The 20170-nt window shown below is 40.9% G+C and overlaps 2 protein-coding genes across 6 annotated transcripts in view; one reads left to right on the top strand and one right to left on the bottom strand.

Moving 5' to 3' along the window:
* PRIMPOL (primase and DNA directed polymerase) overlaps positions 1 to 8470 on the top strand; it is a 59048-nt gene extending 50578 nt beyond the window's left edge. The window contains exons 17-18 of one of the 3 annotated variants that reach the window (XM_032328939.1): positions 5965 to 6086; positions 6536 to 6620. In XM_032328939.1, the coding sequence (XP_032184830.1) occupies positions 5965 to 6075 (111 nt within the window). In that variant the 3' untranslated portion in view covers positions 6076 to 6086; positions 6536 to 6620. Of the gene's footprint in view, positions 1 to 2557; positions 3148 to 5964; positions 6087 to 6535 lie in introns of those variants that run through there. The other 2 variants (XM_032328938.1, XM_032328940.1) reach the window with 2 other exon arrangements.
* CENPU (centromere protein U) overlaps positions 3220 to 20170 on the bottom strand; it is a 34226-nt gene continuing 17275 nt past the window's right edge. For all 3 annotated transcript variants that reach the window (XM_032328943.1, XM_032328945.1, XM_032328944.1), the window contains 7 exons: positions 19759 to 19822; positions 18587 to 18695; positions 8845 to 8923; positions 8576 to 8623; positions 7491 to 7552; positions 5491 to 5647; positions 3220 to 3437 (listed from right to left, as the gene is read on the bottom strand). In XM_032328943.1, coding sequence (XP_032184834.1) covers positions 3303 to 3437; positions 5491 to 5647; positions 7491 to 7552; positions 8576 to 8623; positions 8845 to 8923; positions 18587 to 18695; positions 19759 to 19822 — 654 coding nt within the window. In that variant the 3' untranslated portion in view covers positions 3220 to 3302. The remainder of the gene's footprint in view (positions 3438 to 5490; positions 5648 to 7490; positions 7553 to 8575; positions 8624 to 8844; positions 8924 to 18586; positions 18696 to 19758; positions 19823 to 20170) is intronic.

Below are 20170 nucleotides of genomic sequence, written 5' to 3'. Positions count from 1 at the left end.
AGAGAAAAGAAGGAGAGCATGCACATGAGTGGGGTGGAGGGCCAGAGGGAAAGGGAGAAACAGACTCAGGGCTCGATCCCAGACCTGAGCTGAAGGCAGACACGTGACCCACTAAGCCAGCCAGGTGCCCCTTCATTATGGTTTTGATTGGTGCTTCTCTGGTGACTAGTGGTCCTGAGCCATCTTTTCATACATCTTTTGTCTGTGTTTATCTTCTTTGGAAAAATGTCTATTCAAGTTCTCTCTGCCCATTTAAAAATTTTTTTATATTGTATAAGTTTTTATATATTGTTGATATTAACCTCTTATTGGATGTATGATTTACAGATATCTTTTCCCTTTCCATAGGTTGCCTTTTCATTTTATTGTTTCCTTTACTGTGCTGAAGCATTTTAAGTTTGATATAATCCCATTTGTTTACTTCAGCTTTTATTGCCCTTGCTAAAGAGATTGGTCCTCTTAAAAAAAAAAAAAAAGCATATATATGGGCAGGGGTAAGGGCTGAGGGAGAGGGAGAGAGAATCTTAAGCAGGCTCCACGCCCAGCATGGAGCTCAACATTGGGCTTATGCTCACGGCCCTGTAATTTTGTGATGTCTTTGTCTGGTGTTGGTTATCAGTTATGCTGGCCTTGTAAAATGAATTTGGAAGCATTCTTTCCTCTTCAGTATTTTGGAATAATTTGAGAATAGATACTACCTCTTCTTTAAATGTTGGGTACAATTTACCTGTGAGACCACCTGCTCTTGGACTTTTGTTTTAGCTGTTAAATGACTGATTCCAGGGCGCCTGGGTGGCTCAGTGGGTTAAGCCGCTGCCTTCGGCTCAGGTCATGATCTCAGGATCCTGGGATCGAGTCCCACATCGGGCTCTCTGCTCAGCAGGGAGCCTGCTTCCTCCTCTCTCTCTCTCTGTCTGCCTCTCCATCTACTTGTGATCTCTGTCAAATAAATAAATAAAATCTTTAAAAAAAAAAAATGACTGATTCCATTTCATTACTCGTAATTAGTCTATTCAGATTTTCTATTAGTGATTCAGTCTTAGGCTATATATTTGTATTCATCCATTATCCATATCTATGTATAATGTATTTATCCATTTCTTCTAGGTTGACCATTTTGTTAATGTATAATTGTTCGCAGTAATCTCATGGTTGTTTGAATTTCTGTGGTGTCAGCCATTGCTGACTTTATTGGTGCCCTTCTCTTTTTAATGAATCTGGTTAGAGATTTACCGATTTTGTCTTTTCAAAGAACCAGCTTTTAGTTTCACGATATTTTCTATTTTTTTTTTAATTCTCCACTTATTTACCCTCTGATGTTTATTAATTCCTTCCTTCTGCTAACTTTGGGCTTTGTTCAATCTTCTTTTCCTAGCTCCTTTAAGCATAAAGATTTTTTATTTTCTTGCTTTTTGAGGTAAGCCTATATCACTATGAACTTCCCTCTGAGAACTGCTGTTGCGGTGTCCCCTAGAGTCTGGAAAGTTGTTTCCATTTTCTCTCAGTATTTTTCAGTTTCATCTTTGGTTTCTTCATTGACCCACTGGTTGTTCAATAGCGTGCTGCTGCTTTTGCACGTTTGTATTTTTTCCAGTTTGCCTGAATTTCAGACATGTGCTCTTTCTTGGAGAATACTCCATGTGCCCTTGAAATGAATGTGTATTCTATAGTTGGTGATGGAATGGTCTGTATATGTTAAGTCCCTCTGGTTTAATGTGTTGTTTAAGGTCAAGTTTCCCTTATTGATTTTTTGTCTGGATAACACTGATTTAGTGGGGGTATTAAAGTTCCATGTTATTATTGTATTGTTAGTTTCTCCACTTATGTCTGTTAATATCTGCTTTGTGTGTAGGTGTTCTTGTGTTGGGTACATAGATATTTACTAATGCTCTGTCCTCTTCTTGTATTGACCCCTGACCATAATGTAATGCTCTTCTCTGTCCTTTGGTAGTCTCTGTTTTAAGGTCTAAGTATGGCTACTCCAGCTTTTTTTTCCATTCCATTTGCATGGAGTATCTTTTCCCCTTTCTTCACTGACTGTGTCTAGTCTGAAGTCTATGTTGTAGGCAGCATATAGATGCGTCAGTTTTTAAATCCATTTAGCTACGCTGTGTCATATGATTGAAGCATATCAAAATGCCATTTTGTTAACCATTTTCTGGTTGCTTTTGTTGTTCTCTGTACCTTTCTTCTCTTGGTCTCTTCCCTTGTGGTTTGATGGTTTTCTGTAGTGTTTGGGTTCCTTTCACTTTGTCTGTTTTAGGGTTTTGGTTATCACGAGGTTCATATGTACTGACCTATGTAACAGTCTAGTTTAAAATGATAATCCCTTCTAGTCCTTGGTGGGATAGCTGGGCTAGCCTGGGCCCCGGCAGTCCCAGGGTCCTCTCTGCTGGAGACGGGGTGCCGGGGCCAGACGGCTGCCGTGGGCCCAGGCCAGAGGGTCCTGGTGCGCTCGGCACTAACACCGCTCTGTGGCATGGCTGCAGCTGGGGTGCACACGGGTTGGGGGGGGGGTCAGTGCTGGGAGGACAGCTGGACCTCTCTCGCCCTGCAGATGCCATGGCCTAGAGGCCCAGGGCTCAAGGGGCCAGGCCTAGAGGAATGGTTAGGGGACCCAGACCCTGCTCCAGCCAGGCTCTTGGCGGAGGGGTAAATGAACAACAGTGCTCTTCAGCCTCTTGAGCCCCAGAGGGTTCCACCAGTTCCCTACAGCATGGTAGATGTTCTAAGGTTAGTGCATGGGTTTCCTTCACTTACAAGTCTCTCTGTCCTTCAAACTGATGTTTTGTTTCGGGGGCAGGGGAGTTGCTGTGCCCCAGGGCTGGCGACTCATGGGCCAGCGCTTCAGGGCTGGGGTTCCCATTATCACCCCATGTCTGCCTCTTACCTCTCTCTCTCCTTGGGGCTGGGTCAGGCTCCTGGCATCAGTGAGCAGCGGTTTGTCAGGCCTCGGTGTTCTTCAGGAGGAACTGCTCCATGGGTGTCTAGAGATGCGGTGAGTTCGGGGTCCTTCTGCCCCGTCTTGGAACTCCTCCCTCTGCCACTTCCGGTTAGAGCTCTTCTAGGTCAGAGTCTGATTGGCTGGTGTCTGGAATCTGGCCTCTAAAACCACTTATACACTCAAACTTGCCACCTAACATGGTCATTCAAACCAAATAACTATGAACAAAGTAAAACTAAATTCTGGTGAAACGCCAGCCTGAACAAGTAGACAAATTTCACTTCTCAAAGAATTTTTATTTACAAAAGTATAATATCAGAAGGGAATAGGCAAGCGCAGGGGACTAGTCTTTACAGAGTCACATTTCAGTAGATTGGTCACCTTTCTGGTCAAGGAGCTTCTCTAATTGATGGTTGATATTTTGTAGGTGGTTTTCAGCTCCCAGAAGGGTTTTCGCTTTGACTAACAGAGCTGGAAGGCTGGATGAATCATACTGTTGAAGGAAAATCGTATTTTGATTAACATGCCTAAAAAACTTCTTTAACCGTATCTGTTATACAGCTCACTGCTAAATGGAGCTTTTCATAAACTTTCATTTTTTAAGTTAGGATCATTTTTAAAAATTGGTTTAACCCTTTTCCTTAGGGCACAATTAAAAAGGTTACAAGGAGGGGCGCCTGGGTGGCTCAGTGGGTTAGGCCGCTGCCTTCGGCTCAGGTCATGATCTCAGGGTCCTGGGATCGAGTCCCGCATCGGGCTCTCTGCTCAGCAGGGAGCCTGCTTCCTCCTCTCTGCCTGCCTCTCTGCCTACTTGTGATCTCTCTCTCTGTCAAATAAATAAATAAAATCTTTTAAAAAAAAAAAGGTTACGAGGAAACTGCTCTAGAAAGCTGAGACTGATCTCCCAGATGACCAGTTGGTTCCAAGAACTGTGGCATTTAAATTATTTAAAACAAAATCATTCCTCATACAGATCGAGACTTGGTTTGGGCAAGTCTGCCGACCTCATGCCTATTTTAAACCCAGAAAACTGTAAGGCAGATTAACTTTTACCGGAAGAACTAATGGAAGACGAAAACCAGGCCCATCTAAGTTCACGAGGAAAAATGTATGGGGAAGTCTAAAGACAAAATTAGAATACAAACCCAACATAAAATAGAAATCAAAACCCGGGGCGCCTGGGTGGCTCAGTGGGTTAAGCTGCTGCCTTCAGCTCAGGTCATGATCTCAGGGTCCTGGGATCGAGTCCCGCATCGGGCTCTCTGCTCGGCAGGGAGCCTGCTTCCCTCTCTCTCTCTCTCTCTCTCTGCCTGCCTCTCCATCTACTTGTGATTTCTCTCTGTCAAATAAATAAATAAAATCTTAAAAAAAAAGAAAAGAAAAGAAAAAAAGAAATCAAAACCCAACTCATGATTTTGAAATAACAAAGCCAAGCTTCATGTCGTAAACTAGATCCGGGGATGATGGACTACATTCCCCCTACAGAATTTGCTCATACTTAGGTTAACTGTTTAATTTCATTTTTTCAAGGTGTTTTCTTTAGTAATGAAAAGAACAGCTTTGCATGGAAAAGCTGTGCAACTGTGACTTCCGTCCACATAATTAATTCTTCTAGACTATACCCTACCCTAGTACCATGAATTTCAAACAGATATTTGAGAGTCTAATGTATTCAAGCTGCCATGGGACATGCGCTCTCAGGGAGGTGTGAGGGGTAGGACTAACATTTGGGGTTAGAGGTCTAGTTTAGGAAAGAAGACAGATTCCCAATACCTTCTTTCCACAAAGGAAAAGAGACACTACAAGTGAGCACAGAAGGCCTACGGGCATGCGAAGGACACGCTAGAAAGACTAGGGTATTCTGAACAAAGTCAAGTCCTCATGTCTCTGTTTCCACCAAAGTTATGTTCAAATTCAAGCAGCACTATGATCATCTCCAAGTGAGTAACCAAATCCCCAGCTCAAGCAAACTGTAGACTAGTGGGTACTGTCACAGAAAACATTAAAAGCATTTTACTTTCAGATCTAATATACAAACTGAAGGCTTTTAAATCAGTGTAAAAACTTAAAATTGAACTTGGAAGTGAAGAACACAAGTATGACCATAAGATATGTATTTACATTTTATATAAGATTATATTTGGATTTTTTTCCCTGTAATTTAAATTTCTATTGATCTGAGCTGGTCCTTGTAACAGCAGCAACATCTACAGCAAAAATCCAGAAGCAACAAGTTTTATAAAAATAACATACGCCTTTCCCTACTCTAGGTCCCTCTCATGTTTCCCGACTTCTAAAATTAGACCTACCATGCATGGGGGATGACGGCTTATGTGCAGCCATTTCTCTTTGATAAAATCAGCATTTCTAGATTGTTCTCTATTCCTCTAGCCTGAAGTAGCCAAAGAGGTGATGATCACAGGGATGCTGTTTGGGGGACTGTAAAGCACCCCCCTTTCCCTCTCCCCCAAGCTCCTGCCGAAGTACTCCACTGTGCAGGTGCCCTGATCTTCTGAATCACAGTGAAAAATAAAAATTGAAGTTACCGTTTCTTTTACATGAGGTTCTTTTTCTCGAATATCTGAGTAATCTTGATGAAGCTGTCTTAGGTTAGATAAGAAACACGCCGCATTCCTCAGGGAAGATTTTCTCTCCTTAAGTTCGTCATGTCTGACTTGTAGTTGTTTCTGCTGTGGCTCTAACCTGCAAACGACGACAAGACCGTTTCCCCCAAATGAACGCCCGCGGCCAAGTGGATCAGCCAAGGGGGTAGGAGGCTGAGGGCCAGGTCCACTGAGGCAGGACCATGCAGGGGCGGGGGACTAGGTCTTTAAAGAATCTTCAGTTCTGAAATTATGTGTGACAGGGTCTAGGTTTCAATTTAAAATATAGACAAAACCCTGAAATACGATACACAGTGAGGAATTGGAAATGAAACCCACAGAAGATGCCTTGTACATCCCACAGCCCATCCGGTCCCTTTGAGGGAGCTGTGGTTTACTCCTCCTGGCCTCGGCCAGGGGCTCTCATGCTACAGGGCAACAGCGAAAGCGCAGACCAAAGGCCTTCCCTCTGCTCATCTGCCAAGGTCAAGTACAACCCGTGGAAAAATTATCCGAGTGCCTGGATGAAAAATGCACGGGTAAACTACTTTCAACTACTTTCTCTCTGTCTTAGTTTCTTACCTGTAACATAAAAAGGGAGGGCTTGAATTTTATGGACAAAAGGAAAAGGCTACCAATTTTTTATTCTCTTAAAGACAAAAAGCAGCTGTCCTCTAATACAATTTTTAGAAGAGTCCTTTTAACAGTTGTGTCTGTTGAACAAATGCAGCATTATGGAAAGAAAAGGGCTGTGGTCAGGGGCACAGGGCTGGCACTCAGTCTGCGACATGAGATCCTGGCCCCCCACTTCCTCGGGCGGGACTGTTGGTAGGCACCTCTCCCCCAAGCCAGAGCCTTTCCACCTGTCAATTCAGAATAACCAGACACTGCGTTTTTCTTTCTAGGCCTTTTCAAGATATACTTTTCAATGTCAAAAAGGAACCAAGAGGCTGGTCTTTAACTAAAATGTCTTTTTCTTATTAAACAGACATCATATCCCCATAATCCTGGGAGATGGGTTAACAAGCAAATATCTGAAGCCTGCAGACCAGTGCCCAGCGCACCAAGGAAGCTTGTTCAAATGTGGTTTCCTTTGGGCCTGAGCCCCTGGAAACTTTTCCCCAGTCCGGCACTGGCCCAGGCGGGACAGGGGAGCCAACGCGCTGGACCCTCTCCCAAACCTCTCTGGCATTCCTGTCTCAGACTCGGCACTGGAATTACAGGTGTTCTTTTCTGATCATGCCACTTTCTCACCCTGTTTTGCAACACTCTTCAGAGCACAGAGTGGACCTGACTGCTGCTCCTTCTGCTGCTCTAGGACCCATTCAGCCAGTTGTCCTGGCCGCATGGAAGGCCTCCTGAGCCCTGCGTGCAGGCGATCCCACCGCGGGGTCCCAGGGTCCTAGACCCCGCACACGGGGGCCTGTTCACATCACACAAGCACCACGTCAGCGATCACAGTAACAAGAACCGGTAACACACACGGCACCAGCTGACTGGTGTCACCGTGAAGCACTCTGCATGTTTAGTCATTTAGCCCTCCCAGCGCCCTGGGAGGGGTGGGTATCGTGCTCCTTTACTGAAGAGGAACTAGCCCTGGGAAGGTCAGCAGCCCGACCCAAGGGGGCACAGCCGGTAAGTAGCTGAACCTGGGTTTGAACCCAGGTATCCAGTCCCAGAGTCTGCACACTAAATCTCTACGTGGGCTGCCTCATGGGCCGGGGTCAGATCTGACCGCAGACAGATCCGTGCCGAACTCTCTTTTGCCAAAAGCTCCAGCTCCGCAGCACGACCACCTTCACTGAGCTTCCAGACACCAAGAACACCTGGGATCGCAGGACAATACAGACCTCAGCGGTGGCCCCTCCCCCCACCCCCACTGTACTGTAATCACTTCCCTTCAGGTAAGTTCTTAGAGGAGCTTAGATAAGACATTATCTTACCGAAGCAGTTCATCCTGGAGTTCAAGCAAACGCTGCCTTTTCTTTTCAATATCTGAAATAATCTAAAGCAAGACAACAATTTGTTAAAATAACTCCCTAAATATTCCAGCACTGCTAGTGACCCCGTACCAGGTGTTAGAGATGGAGGGGGAAAGAGACCGCAGGGGCATTTACTCCAAGACAACTCTAAAGGGGAAGCAGGGGCCAGACCTTTCAGACCCCACGAGCCATCCAGTAAGGAGTTGGGATTTTATGTAGGTACACCAGGAAAATGCTGATGCAGGAGACTGCCCAAATCCAATCTGTGTTTTAAAGAGATTATTTATATATTACAGATTATTATTTCAGCTGTCCCTTTTAGGGACACTGGACAGTCAGACTGTTCCCTTGCAAGGAATGCAGAGCTGACCAGCAGGACAATGAAACGGAAGGAGAAAAACCCAGCAAAGGTCTATAAATCGTGGAAACAAAAGTATATGCGCTTCAACTCCATTTCTATTATAAATGTGAAGGGGGAGCCACTCTTCCAGTCCTGGATTCACGTAAGCGTGGAGCTCAGAGGTCATCTGGTCACACACACACACCGATGGGCAAGTAAGGCCCGGGGCTCCCTGACTTGTTTCTCCTCAATATCCTCGTGGTACAGAGTTTCTAAGGTGGGACAACACTGAAGTAGAAGAACCAGGACAAGAAATGAGGTCGCTGAACCCTTACCACAGAATTCTTCCCAGGCTGTCCCTTGACTTGAGACTGGAACAGTTCTTTATGCTAAAAGGTTTTATTCTCTGACAGCCACAAAAGCAATAAATATGTATTACTTAATAATTAGTAACAGTTAATACCATGGAAGTCGTATTTGGGCCTTGAAGGCTGCCTTAGGCTGGCTGGGGTCCCCATCCCTTCGCGTGCATTGGTATTAATAGTCCACAACCGCAAGACCAACCAGATAAAATCCTGACTTTAAAAAAAAAAAAAAACCTCGACAAAGCAAAGGTCCTGAAAGCCAGAGTCAAGGGCGTTACTTAGCGCTGCACGGCTCAGGGGCCCACGTGACTGTCGCAGCTCATCACACGCACGTGGCTTACCTTCGTGTTCTTCCTTGTCAGAGTGTTTGACATCTGGACTTCTTTAAGCTGCACAAAAGGAAAAATATTTGTGTGCATTTTCCAAAATTAAAATGTTTATTAACTCAAGATCTATTGCATTTAGTTTAAAAACAACCTGTGAAACAGGAACAGGTCTAATGAGCTCTTTACCACGTCACCAGCACATGAGATCTTTTCTAGGACAACCGTCCGCTGCCGCAGGAAGAGCGTACACACGGAGACCGACAAATTGATGTCAACGAACTTACCGTTTTGATGACTTCTTCTTTCATATTAGAATGAAATTTTCTGATGGCTTCCTTAAAAATTTTAGATTCTACTTTTTGTCTATAGCAGGGGAAAAAAAAGATCAGACTAGGTATTATATAAAGGACTTTGAAAGGTGTGTTTCATTTTCTTAGCACATCAACAAACCACAATTAGACATACTCCATTTTGAAGATCTAAAACAGGATGGCTAGAGACAGTTCTCAGGCTTAAAAAAAAAAAAAAACTAAAGGTGTGCCTGGGTGGCTACGTCGGTTAAGTGTTTGCCTTAGGCTCAGGTCATGATCCTGAGTGAGGTCTTTGGATCGAGCCCAGTGGTGGGTTCCCTGCTCAGCATAGAGTATACCACTCCCTCTGCTCCTTCTACACCCCCACCTTCCCAGCTCATGCTGTTTCTCTCAAATAAATAAAATCTTAAAAAAACCCGAAACACTACAAACAGCCTCAACAGAAGAGAAGGAACAGGAAATCTTTTTCCCTAAGCCTTGGAGTATGTGGTTAGCTTCACTCCCAGATACTGGCTATGTCCACAGGTGAAGGCAAGTGACGTAGAAAGGTGGACAGCCAGTCCCCGTCCTTTCCTGGCACTGGTTCCAATGAGCGGGAGACTTCAGCCCCTCCCTGCCTGCCAACAACTGGAGGTATAATTGTGTGACACATCTGGACTGCCCAAGAAGTAAGTACGGAGAAGTCAGCGGCACTAACACAGCTGAACATACAGTTCTTCAAAACTGTGCAGAGCTCACCCTAACAAACTGGTTCTGGTCCCCGTCCTCAGAGGAGGGCCCAAGGCTCCCAGTCTGGTGTGCTCACGGCTGCATGACACATCCCCGGTGTGCAGCAGTGGCAGCCATCTTCCAGGACAGCCGTGAACCCCCTACTCTGCCTCAGCCCCGTAGGGTACTAGAAAGGGTCCTTTGAATCGAAAGTAACAAATATTCTGTATAAATGACAGGTGATTAGAAAATGGTTTCTCTCTTGGGGGAGATCCATGAGAAGGAAAAGATACTCAGGAGAAGGGGGCTAAGCGAAGCGTGACACAAGAGAAGGCCTGTACTTTTAAATACAGATCTTTGTAAAAGGTCTCATTAAAAAAGTGTTAGAAGTGTGTTTCTAGTGACATCAGCAAGATAGTGGAATAGAAAGCCCCAGGCCAGATTCCCCGCATAGGGATACCAATTTAACAACTATATATAGCCCAAAAGGCCTTATGAGAAACCAATCAAGTTGCAGGCAAGTTCAAAGTCAGGAACAATCCTACTGAAACAGGTAAGAAAGGTGGCTTCATATCAACTTGGACAGCCCACCTTCCAAGCCAGCAAGCTCCGTGCGTGGTAAAGAAAAGAAAAGTCTAAGGTTCTGGCTTCTCGGAGTCTGCCCAAGGGCCTCCCTTCCATCATTCCCAATCCCGGAGGCTAACGGAAGCAGCATACTTGGGAATGCCTGGCTGCCGTGGAGAAGAGAGCTCAGCGGCTGCTGTAGTAAGAGAAGCAGCAATGCCACTCACAGGATAGCAGGACAAATGGCCCAGCTCATACCTTCTCCCTTGGCAGGGAAAGAGAAGAGAAGAAGGTTATCCAACATTTGGAATGGTTTCTGTGTCACCTGAAGTAGAGCAGTGGTGATAAGGGAAATATTTTGGATGCCTCTGGTCGGAGAAACCACAAAGGAGCTCTGCACCTTATTGCAGCACGACAGAACCTACAGTACCACCGAGAGACACCAGAGGGAGCTCTAGTCTTCAGAGATTACAAATCCCTAAAAAAAAAGCAAAACCTCTCTAGTTGGAAAATTGCATGCTCAAGCCCAAAGAAGATACACCCCCAGAAAGGATTAAGGGACCACCCAGGCTGACTGGCAAAGGCCTTCCCCTGTACAAATCCAGTACGTAAAGACTGGGAGGGGTGGCTGCTTTTTATATGTACAAAACACTGCAAAAAATAAGGCACTAGAAGAAACAAAACATAACCCAATCAAGTGGGGGAAAAATCCCGAGAAATAGACTTTAAATAAAGAAATGGAAATTAGCAAATTCATAACAAATACATAACATTCATAAGCAAATTCATAACTCAAAAATAGTAATCTTAATGAAGCTCAATGTGCTATAAGAAAACATATGAATAAAATACATCAGGAAAATGGTGCATAAACAAAATGAGAATGTCAACAAAGAAAACTTATAAAAAGAATCAAATTCTGGAGCTGAATAATACAATGACAATTGAAAAAGTCACGAGATGGGTTCACAGTAGATTTGATCAAGCAGAGGAAAGAAATGGCATTTGAAAATTACCAAGTCATTTGAAACTATCAAGGTGGAAGAACAAAAAGAAGAATGAAGTGGAGAACTTTCGAGATTTACGGGAACCATTCAATCCACCATTATGTGTGTTACAAGTAACCCCGAAAAGGAGGAACAGAAAGGAGCAGAGAACATGTTTGAAGAAATGCTCCAAAATTCCCAAATCTGAGGATGGAAATGGACACCCAAATTCAGAAAGCTCAAAAGACCTCAGCTAAGAGGAACCCAAAGAGGCCCACACTGACACACATGATATTCAAACTGTCAAAATTCAAAGGCAAAAATAGAATCCTGAAGGTAGCAAGAGAAAAGCAAATTGTCATGTACAAAGGAACTCCCATAACATTGTCAGTGGATTTCTCAGCAGAGGATGGGATGATGTGTACAAAGCACTGAAAGAAAAAAGTGCCATCTAAAAATACTATACCTGGCAGAATTATCCTACAGAAATCAAGGAGAAATAAAGACTTTCCCAGATAAGCAAAGGCTGGGTTCATCATCACTAGACCTGCCTTATAAGAATTACTAAAGGGAGTCCTTCGAGTTGAAAAAAAAGGACAACAGACAATAACACAAAAGTATATGAAAATATAAAGGTCTCTGGTAAAGGTAAATATACAGATGGATATAGACCCCATAAAACTGTGCTAGTAATGCACAGATCACTTTTAATACTGATATAGAATTTAAAAGATAAAAGCATAAAAACTATGAAACTGTGTCTAATGGTAAAAAAACAAAAAGGTGAAATCTGTGCTATCAATAACAAAGTGTTATTTATCCCCATAGAGTGAAGGAGGGAGACATAAAGAACTTTTGTAGGTGACTGAGGTTAAGTTATCATTTTGAAGCAGACTGCTATTAAAATCATTTATATCATTTATGTCACCCCCAATGTATGCACACACATTTACACACAAAATCTACGGAAGCACAAAAGAACAGTGAATCAAGACATGTCACTACAAAAAAAAAAAAAAAAAGAAAAAAGAAAATCAATGAAACACAAAGGAAGGTGAGGAGAGAGGAAAAGAACTAAACAACTATAAGACTTAGAGAAAACAAAAGAATTCAGTAGTAAGTCTGTCATTATCAGGAATTCCCTAATCAAGAGAAATCAAGTGGCTGACTAGATTTAAAAAAGAAAAAAAAAAAAAAGATCCAACTGCATGCTGTCTACAAGAGACTCACTTTTTAGGTAAGGAAATATATAGGCTAAAGGCAAAAAAGATACTCCATCAAATGGTAACCAAAAGACAGCAGTGGTGACCACACTTACATTGGACAAAACAGACAAAGTCAAAAATAGTCACAAAAGAAGAATATTATGTAATGAATAAAGGGTCAGTTCACCAGGAAAATATAAAAGCTACATGTGCACCCAACACTGGAGCAATTCAACAATTCTGAATTAACAGAACTGAAGAGGGAAACAGGTAGTAACACAGGAATAGTACGTTATTTCAATACTTCACTTTCAACAATACATCAACCAGACAGAAGATAAAACAGGAAGATAAAGAAACAGGAGATTTGAACAAAACTATAAACCAAATGGATCTAAATCACCTACATAGAACATTCCATCCGATAACAGAATCCATATTCTTCTGACAAGCACATAGAACATTCTCCAAGACAGATCACATGTTAGGTGACAAAATAAGTCTTAACCAATTTAATTCAACTGAAATCATACTGAGTGTCTTATGGGACCACAGTGGAACAAAACTAGAAATCAACAGCAAAAGGAAACCCAGAAAACTCACAAATATGTGAAAATTAACAATACATCCTTGAACTACCAATTGTTCAAATAATAACAAGGGAAATCAGAAAATATCTTGGGAACAAATGAGAACAAAAACAATTACCAACACTTATGGGATGCAGCAAAAGCAGTACTAAGAAGCTAATACCAATAAACACATACATTAAAAAGAAGAAATACTTCAAATCAACAACCTAACTTTACACCTCAAGAAACTAGAAAAAGATCAAAGTTAGCACTAGCATATGAAGAACAGTAAAAATTAGAGCAGAAATAAATAAAATGAAAAACAGGAAAAAGAATTTACCTAATAGTTTTTTGAAGAGATCAACAGAACGGACCAATCCTTAGATAGACTAAGAAAAAAAAGACTCATTAAATGAAAGAGCAGGCATTACAACTGATGCCACAGAAGTAAAAAGCCTCATAAGAGACTGCTGTGAACAATTACAAGCCCACAAACTGGGTAACCTTGAAGAAATGCAGAAATTCTAAGAACATAAAATCGGCTAAGATTGAATCAGGAAGAAATTTAAAAATATGTTCAAACATGGCTGATAAAGGAGACTAGATCACTAATCAAAAACCTCCTATCTGAGAACCCCAAACCAGGTGGCTTCACTAGAGAATTCTACCAAATATTTGAAAAAGAATTAGCAATCCCTCTCAAACTCTTACAAGAAATTTAAGTGGGGGAAGGAAACACTTCCAAACTTATTTTATGAGCCTGGCATTACCCTGACACCAAAATCAGACAAAGATACTAAAAGAAAAAATGAAAGACCAATATCCTTATTAATGCAAAACTCCCCAACAAAATACTTGTAAAGGGAATTCAACAACACATTTAAATGATTATACATCATGAAGTGGATTTCTGGAATGCAAGGATAGTTCAACATAAGAAATACAATCAATGCAACACACAATAACAGAACGGAAGGACAAAAGCCATATGAGCATCTCAATTGATAGAGGCAAAACACCCGACAAAATCCAACACCCTTTCATAATAAAAACTCTCAACAAACTATGAATAGAAGGAAATTACATCAATATAAAGGCTATACATGAAAAGGCTACAGCTAACATCATACTCAGTGGTGAACGTTAAAAGCTACTGCCCTCAGACCAGGAACAAAGTGGGGATGCCTCACTTGCCATTACTATTCAACACAGTACTGGGAATATTAGCCAAAGCAATTAAGTAAGAAAAAGAACTAAATGGTATCCAACTGGAAAAGAAGTAACATTACCTCTGTCATAGAGGACATGATTTTATATGTAGAAAATCCTGAAGATCCCATACACACACAGAAACTGTTAGAATAAACAAATTCAGCAAGATTGCAGGATACAAAAATGAACATACAGAAAACAGTTGCATTTCTATATACTAACAATGAACAGTTCAAAAAGGTAATTAGGAAAACAATCCCATTTACAACAGCATCAAAAAGAACAAAATACTTAGAAATAAATTTTTTTTTTTAAGATTTTATTTATTTGTCAGAGAGAAGGAGAGAGAGCAAGCACAGGCAGACAGAATGGCAGGCAGAGGCAGAGGGAGAAGCAGGCTCCCTGCCGAGCAAGGAGCCCGATGTGGGACTCGATCCCAGGACGCTGGGATCATGACCTGAGCCGAAGGCAGCTGCTTAACCAACTGAGCCACCCAGGCGCCCCTACTTAGAAATAAATTTAACCAAGGAGGTAAAATATTTATACACCGAAAACTATAAAAACATTGTTGAAAGAAATTGGGGATACAAATAAAAGGAAAAACATCCCATGTTCATGGACTGGAAGCCCTAATACTATTAAAATGTTCATACTACCCAAAGCAATCTATAGATTCAATACAGAAACTAGTAAATTTCCAATGGCTTTTTCGCAGAAACAGAAAATAAAAATCCTAAACTTCATATGGAATCTGAAAGGACACCAAATAGTCAAAACAATCTTGAGAAAGCAAACCAAGTACTTAACACTACTGAATAGTAGTACTGAATACTACTGAACTACTAATAATAGTAGTACTGAATACAATACACTGAATTGTATACTTAAAAACGGTTAAGATGGTAAATTTTATGGTACATAAATGCACATTTAAATAAAAATAAATTTTAAAAGTAAAATTCACAATTAAAAAGTTCATCAGCTCTACCTTTAAAAAAGGTATTTCTAATATAAATATGAAATCATGACTTTAAGATGTTAAAAATATATAAAAAATTAGGAAAACTGGTGAGATCTTTCTGTATATGGCTTACAATGATAATAAATTTAGTAGACTATACCAACTGAAATGGTGGTGGTCTACATACAATAGCCGGACCCAACTTTTTCAAATTCTAGTACCTTAAAAATCCAGTCACTTCCTTACAAATAACTAACTGAATCAGTTATAAAATAGCCTATGTTTGTCATGTCTGCATTTCATGGCCTATCTCCCTAATTATATATACATTGGTAAATTGCTTACAATCTGTAAACTTAGCAAATTATTCAGGTGTGGGTTCCAGATATAGGGTATTAAAAACAGTACACCCTCAAATATTTAACTTGATTTTGAATAAAACTTTTCATGTGGTTGAGAATACTTTAGGTTAAGAAAATAAAACAAGACCAGTGATTCTACCAGAATCATGCGGTATGACAAAAACACAAGGGTATGTGTATAAGACTGATGAATCACGGACCTGTACCCCTGAAACAAATTATACATTATATGTTACTCAAGTTTAAAAAAAAGTCCATCAAGTGGCTGGCTGGCTCAGTCGCTAGTGTATGCGACTCTTGATCTCAGGGTCATGAGTTCAAGTCCCACACTGGGCTTGGAGTCTATTTAAAAAAAAAAAAAAAAAGGGCTAACAAAAATACTACAACTCTTCTAAATCATTTCTTACATCAAGAACACTATGCTAAAAGGTAAGATATTGCCATTTTGCTAAAATATCAGAAATCTTTAAGTCTTTTCTTCCTTTGAAGAGATTTATGAGTGGGAAGAGTGACACAGTCAAGAGCTGGTCTATGGTCAGAGACCTGTACCAACTGAACCGCACACTGGCTTTAGAGCGCACAGTACCAAAGAGAACATACACTACGGAAGAATAAAACAGACAATTCCCACAAAGACGCTAAGTTAGCGTGACAGGCTAGCTCCTTTCCCCAAGATCAACCCCAGAAGAACCAAAGAGGGAAAACTCCCTCAAAATGGGGGAAGCTGTGAAAAACGCTGAGGTGAGAGGAGGAGGTATTTAGAATGGGCGAACCGGTGAGAGGGACCGGGGCTGTGGCCCAGCACCAGAAGGGAGATGTCGAGGTTGGCCTCCGCTTCTTCCCCAGCATGATTCTCACAAGCTGCACCGAAGAGCCGCAGCCAATGTCTGTCTCTATCCCTGTGCCTTCGAGAGTCAAACCTGGGCTGCGACTACGGGCCCTGGAAAGCAACGTGGAGACTACCTGAGGCCGGTTGTCTCCTCCCCGTTCCCCTGCCAAACCCCCAGGGCTGGAGAATGATAATCTAAGGATTGTAGCAGCTCCTAACACTACTGGAGCTGGAGGGCCAAGCGTAAGCCCGGACCAGACAGGTTACCAGGTGGGGTAAGTGAGGCTTTCCTCCCTAGGCCTTAGCCAGCTCCCTCCCTGGCACTCCTGGGAATGGACAGGAATCACGGCTTGGTCTTCCCTTATATACACTGTCTGTGTGACAGAAAAGCTGACAGACTGAGGTACATAAGCTCACCAGCTAGAGGAACACAACTATATTAAAGAGAAAACAAATTATTAGATCAGAAATTCTAAGAGCAGGAGGTACTTCAAAATAGTAACACAGTATTTTGAAATTAGCCTAATAAATATTCTACGGAGGATAGTAGCAACATATAACATGACATAAAGGGAACCAAATAGAAATGTTAGACAGAAAGCCCTAAGGCTACATTACAGGACTGGGTAGATGGGATAAATGGCATTTTGGAAATACCAGAGAAATAGCAAGTTAGCAAAGTTCTTGTTTCTAGACTGAGGAAATCTAGAAAAAGCAGAGGACAAGGATATAGCATTAGAGAGAACAAAAATATTTTAAATTTTGGAGTAAAAAAGAACCACCTTCGACTGGAAAAGTGAGACCCAACAGAGTGAAATTAAAGAATATCACACACAAAATATTCTAAAAGCTTAGAGAAAAATAGCAGATTACATATAAACAAGACTGACAGACACCAAATTTTCCAAATCAACACTAGATGCAAAAGACGACAAAGGAACAGTGACTCGAAAGTATTTAAGGAAATGATTTGGAACCTAGAATACTATATTGAGCTAAACTGTCCTTCAAATTCAATGTCATGACCAAAATAATCCAAAGGATTTAGACATTTTTACAGCACAAAGAGCCACACTCAAAAATGTTGGGATAAACACTTAAATAAGAAAAGAGACATTACCAAAGGTTGTCATAAGAAATGTATGAAATAAAGGTGAGCAAATAAATGCCTTAATAAGGTTTGCTGTGGTCGTAAAAATAGAGAAGAGAAAACAATGTATCTTACCCCAGAATTAAAAATCTCTGGGGTAGGGGAATGGGAGAGGTGACCAAGAGTTAAGAGAGCTTGCCAGAGTTCTAATCTTTCTAGTGGAGAGTTATAGATTCTATTTTTTTTTTTTAAGTTACAACTAAAAACATCAAAGGAGAACCAAAAAAACTAAAGTAAAAACAACACATCAACACATTCTTCCAAATATATTGGTAATTGTATGTAAATGGACTGAAGTCAAGAAAGATGGACACATTGGATTTCAACTTTACTGTTTTTTTTTAAAGATTTTATTTATTTGAGAGAGAGTACACGCAAGTGCATGTGTGAAAGAGAGCAGGAGCAGTGGGAAAGGGGCAGAGGGAGAGAAGAAGTGGCTCCCCACTGCAGGGAGCCCAATGCAGGGCTGGACCCCAGGACCCTGAGATCAGGACCTGAGCCAAAAGCAGATGCTTAACTGACTGAGCCACCCAGGTACCCCTGAACTTTACTATTTCTTATAAAAAATTATTTTAAGGTCAGACAAAGGCTGGAAATAAAAGGAAGTAAAAAGAATGTAAGTTCTAGCAAATCTTAGAAAAGAAATCTAGTGACACGATACTGGTATCAGATAAAACAGATTTTGAGACCACAACACTTTTAGGAATGGAGAGGGTACTATAGAAGGATAAAATGTTCAGACTACAAGACAGAGCAATTAAATGTGATGTCCTAACAGAACAGTCTCTAAATATATATAGCATAAACTGATAAAAGAATCAGGAAAAATAATACTGATTTGACATAGATCCAATAATTAGATTCCCCATGGATTATGTGCTAGGCTATAAAGAAAGCCTCAAAATTACAGAAAATATCACCAGTCTCTCAAATCTGATCACATGTTTTAAGATGCAAGGTTAATATAAAAATATAAATTAAGAAGTCACATTTTTGGACATACCAAAACATACTACTAAATAATTCACAGGATTAAAGAAAAAATTATAATGGAAATATAAAAATTCTTCAACTAGGTGATGAAAACACATCAGAAGCCATGGGATGAGCAAAGTGATGCTTCAAGGAACGTTCACTGGGCACGTATATCATGTCGGAAGACTTACTCATACTCCAGGATGGTCTTCTCAAAGGCAGACAAAACGACATCTAACTCTGAGATGTCACTGGCTTTCTTTCCTTTCAGACACCAAATAGGTTCAGAGTCGGAATGATCTGGAATATTAAGAATATTCTTAATATTAATATTAATATTAATATTAAGAATATTAAGTCCATTTAATATACTGAACATATTTTGGCTCTAGGCCCAGGGTTCTGAAAGCCTACAACAAAAACTGTCCCACCAAATTGCCAAAAAGAGCTGCAGTTGGAGAGGCACATGGAAGGAGCCAACTCACTTCTCCCTAAGCCAGTGCAAGCTCCGAGGTCACTCACTGCCCTCTCCTTGGTTCTCCCATTTCTGCCAAAAGAGCCTAACGCACTGCTGACTCAGAGCTCCCTGTTCTCCCTTTACTTGGTCCGCTGCCACCCAACACCACTGGTCACACAGCTCTTCTTTGTTAATTACAGTTCCGTAATTTTAATCTACCTAATAGATCACTTCTGGAACACACAGAGATTCCTCAGTGCGCTGATCTGGTTTTAGTAATGTGGGCAAAAGGTCAAGCACTGAATAAATTGGGTTGTATGATACTTAATGATAAGGATAAGATCCCACCTGGGGTGGGCAGCTGAGGTAAAAGGATTGAAGAGTATACACCAGAAAGCAGGGGGGCTCTTTTTGGATGATGGGATTGTAGGTGATTTTTTCTTCCTTTCTACACTTTCCAAATTTTCTAAACATATATGACTTATCTTTTAAAAGAAATGGAGAGAAAATGCTTTATTTTCCTCCCATTTTTCAATAAATTTTGACTTATATCAATAAAAATGCAGAACAATGCAGATGAATCTCAAAGAAGTTACGCCAAGTGGAAAAAAAAAGAACCTTTTCAGAAGGGTGAAACCACGTTATGTGTTCAGCAAGGTTTCAACACTGTGATGAAAAATTAAGGTGATAAAGCAGGTGTAACAGTAAAATCTAACACTATAAATACATATTATAAGAGTCCTTCAGCTTTGTTGTAGGTTGAAAATTAAAAATCAGTTACTACAAATACACATATTTTTAGCTTTTTAAAGTAGCAATTTTATATACTTACAATTTACTACTTTAACAAAGTTTTTAAAATAAAATTCTTGAATGCTTGATAAGGTATAAAACACTATTCTGTACCTGAGTCTCTGGCTTCACTTCTTGATTTCTTCTTTCTGCCACAAAACACCTTTTTCTGAGTTTTCTACAAAAAAAAAATTGCAAAGATGTTTAAGAAAAGTTTTCCTTCTCTTAAAACGTAAGTATTCTGAGCACAGTATTATCAAACACTTAATCACTTAATTCTGGCTGTTACTCTCATTTAGTTCTAAATTATTTTTTTATTATCATATAATGTATTACCTGCCCCGGTACAGGTCTGTGAATCTCCAGGTTTACACACTTCATAGCACTCACCATAGCACAGACCCTCCCCAATGTCCATCACCCAGCCACCCCATCCTTCCCATGCTCCCCCCGCCCAGCAACCCTCCTCATTTAGTTCTAAATTATTATGTATACAATCTAATACAAAGAGACACTGAAAAATTAA

The sequence above is a fragment of the Mustela erminea genome, chromosome 21 (genome assembly GCF_009829155.1).
Source record: "Mustela erminea isolate mMusErm1 chromosome 21, mMusErm1.Pri, whole genome shotgun sequence".
Taxonomy (NCBI): Eukaryota; Metazoa; Chordata; class Mammalia; order Carnivora; family Mustelidae; genus Mustela; species Mustela erminea.
This window is presented reverse-complemented; position numbering and strand designations above follow the sequence as displayed.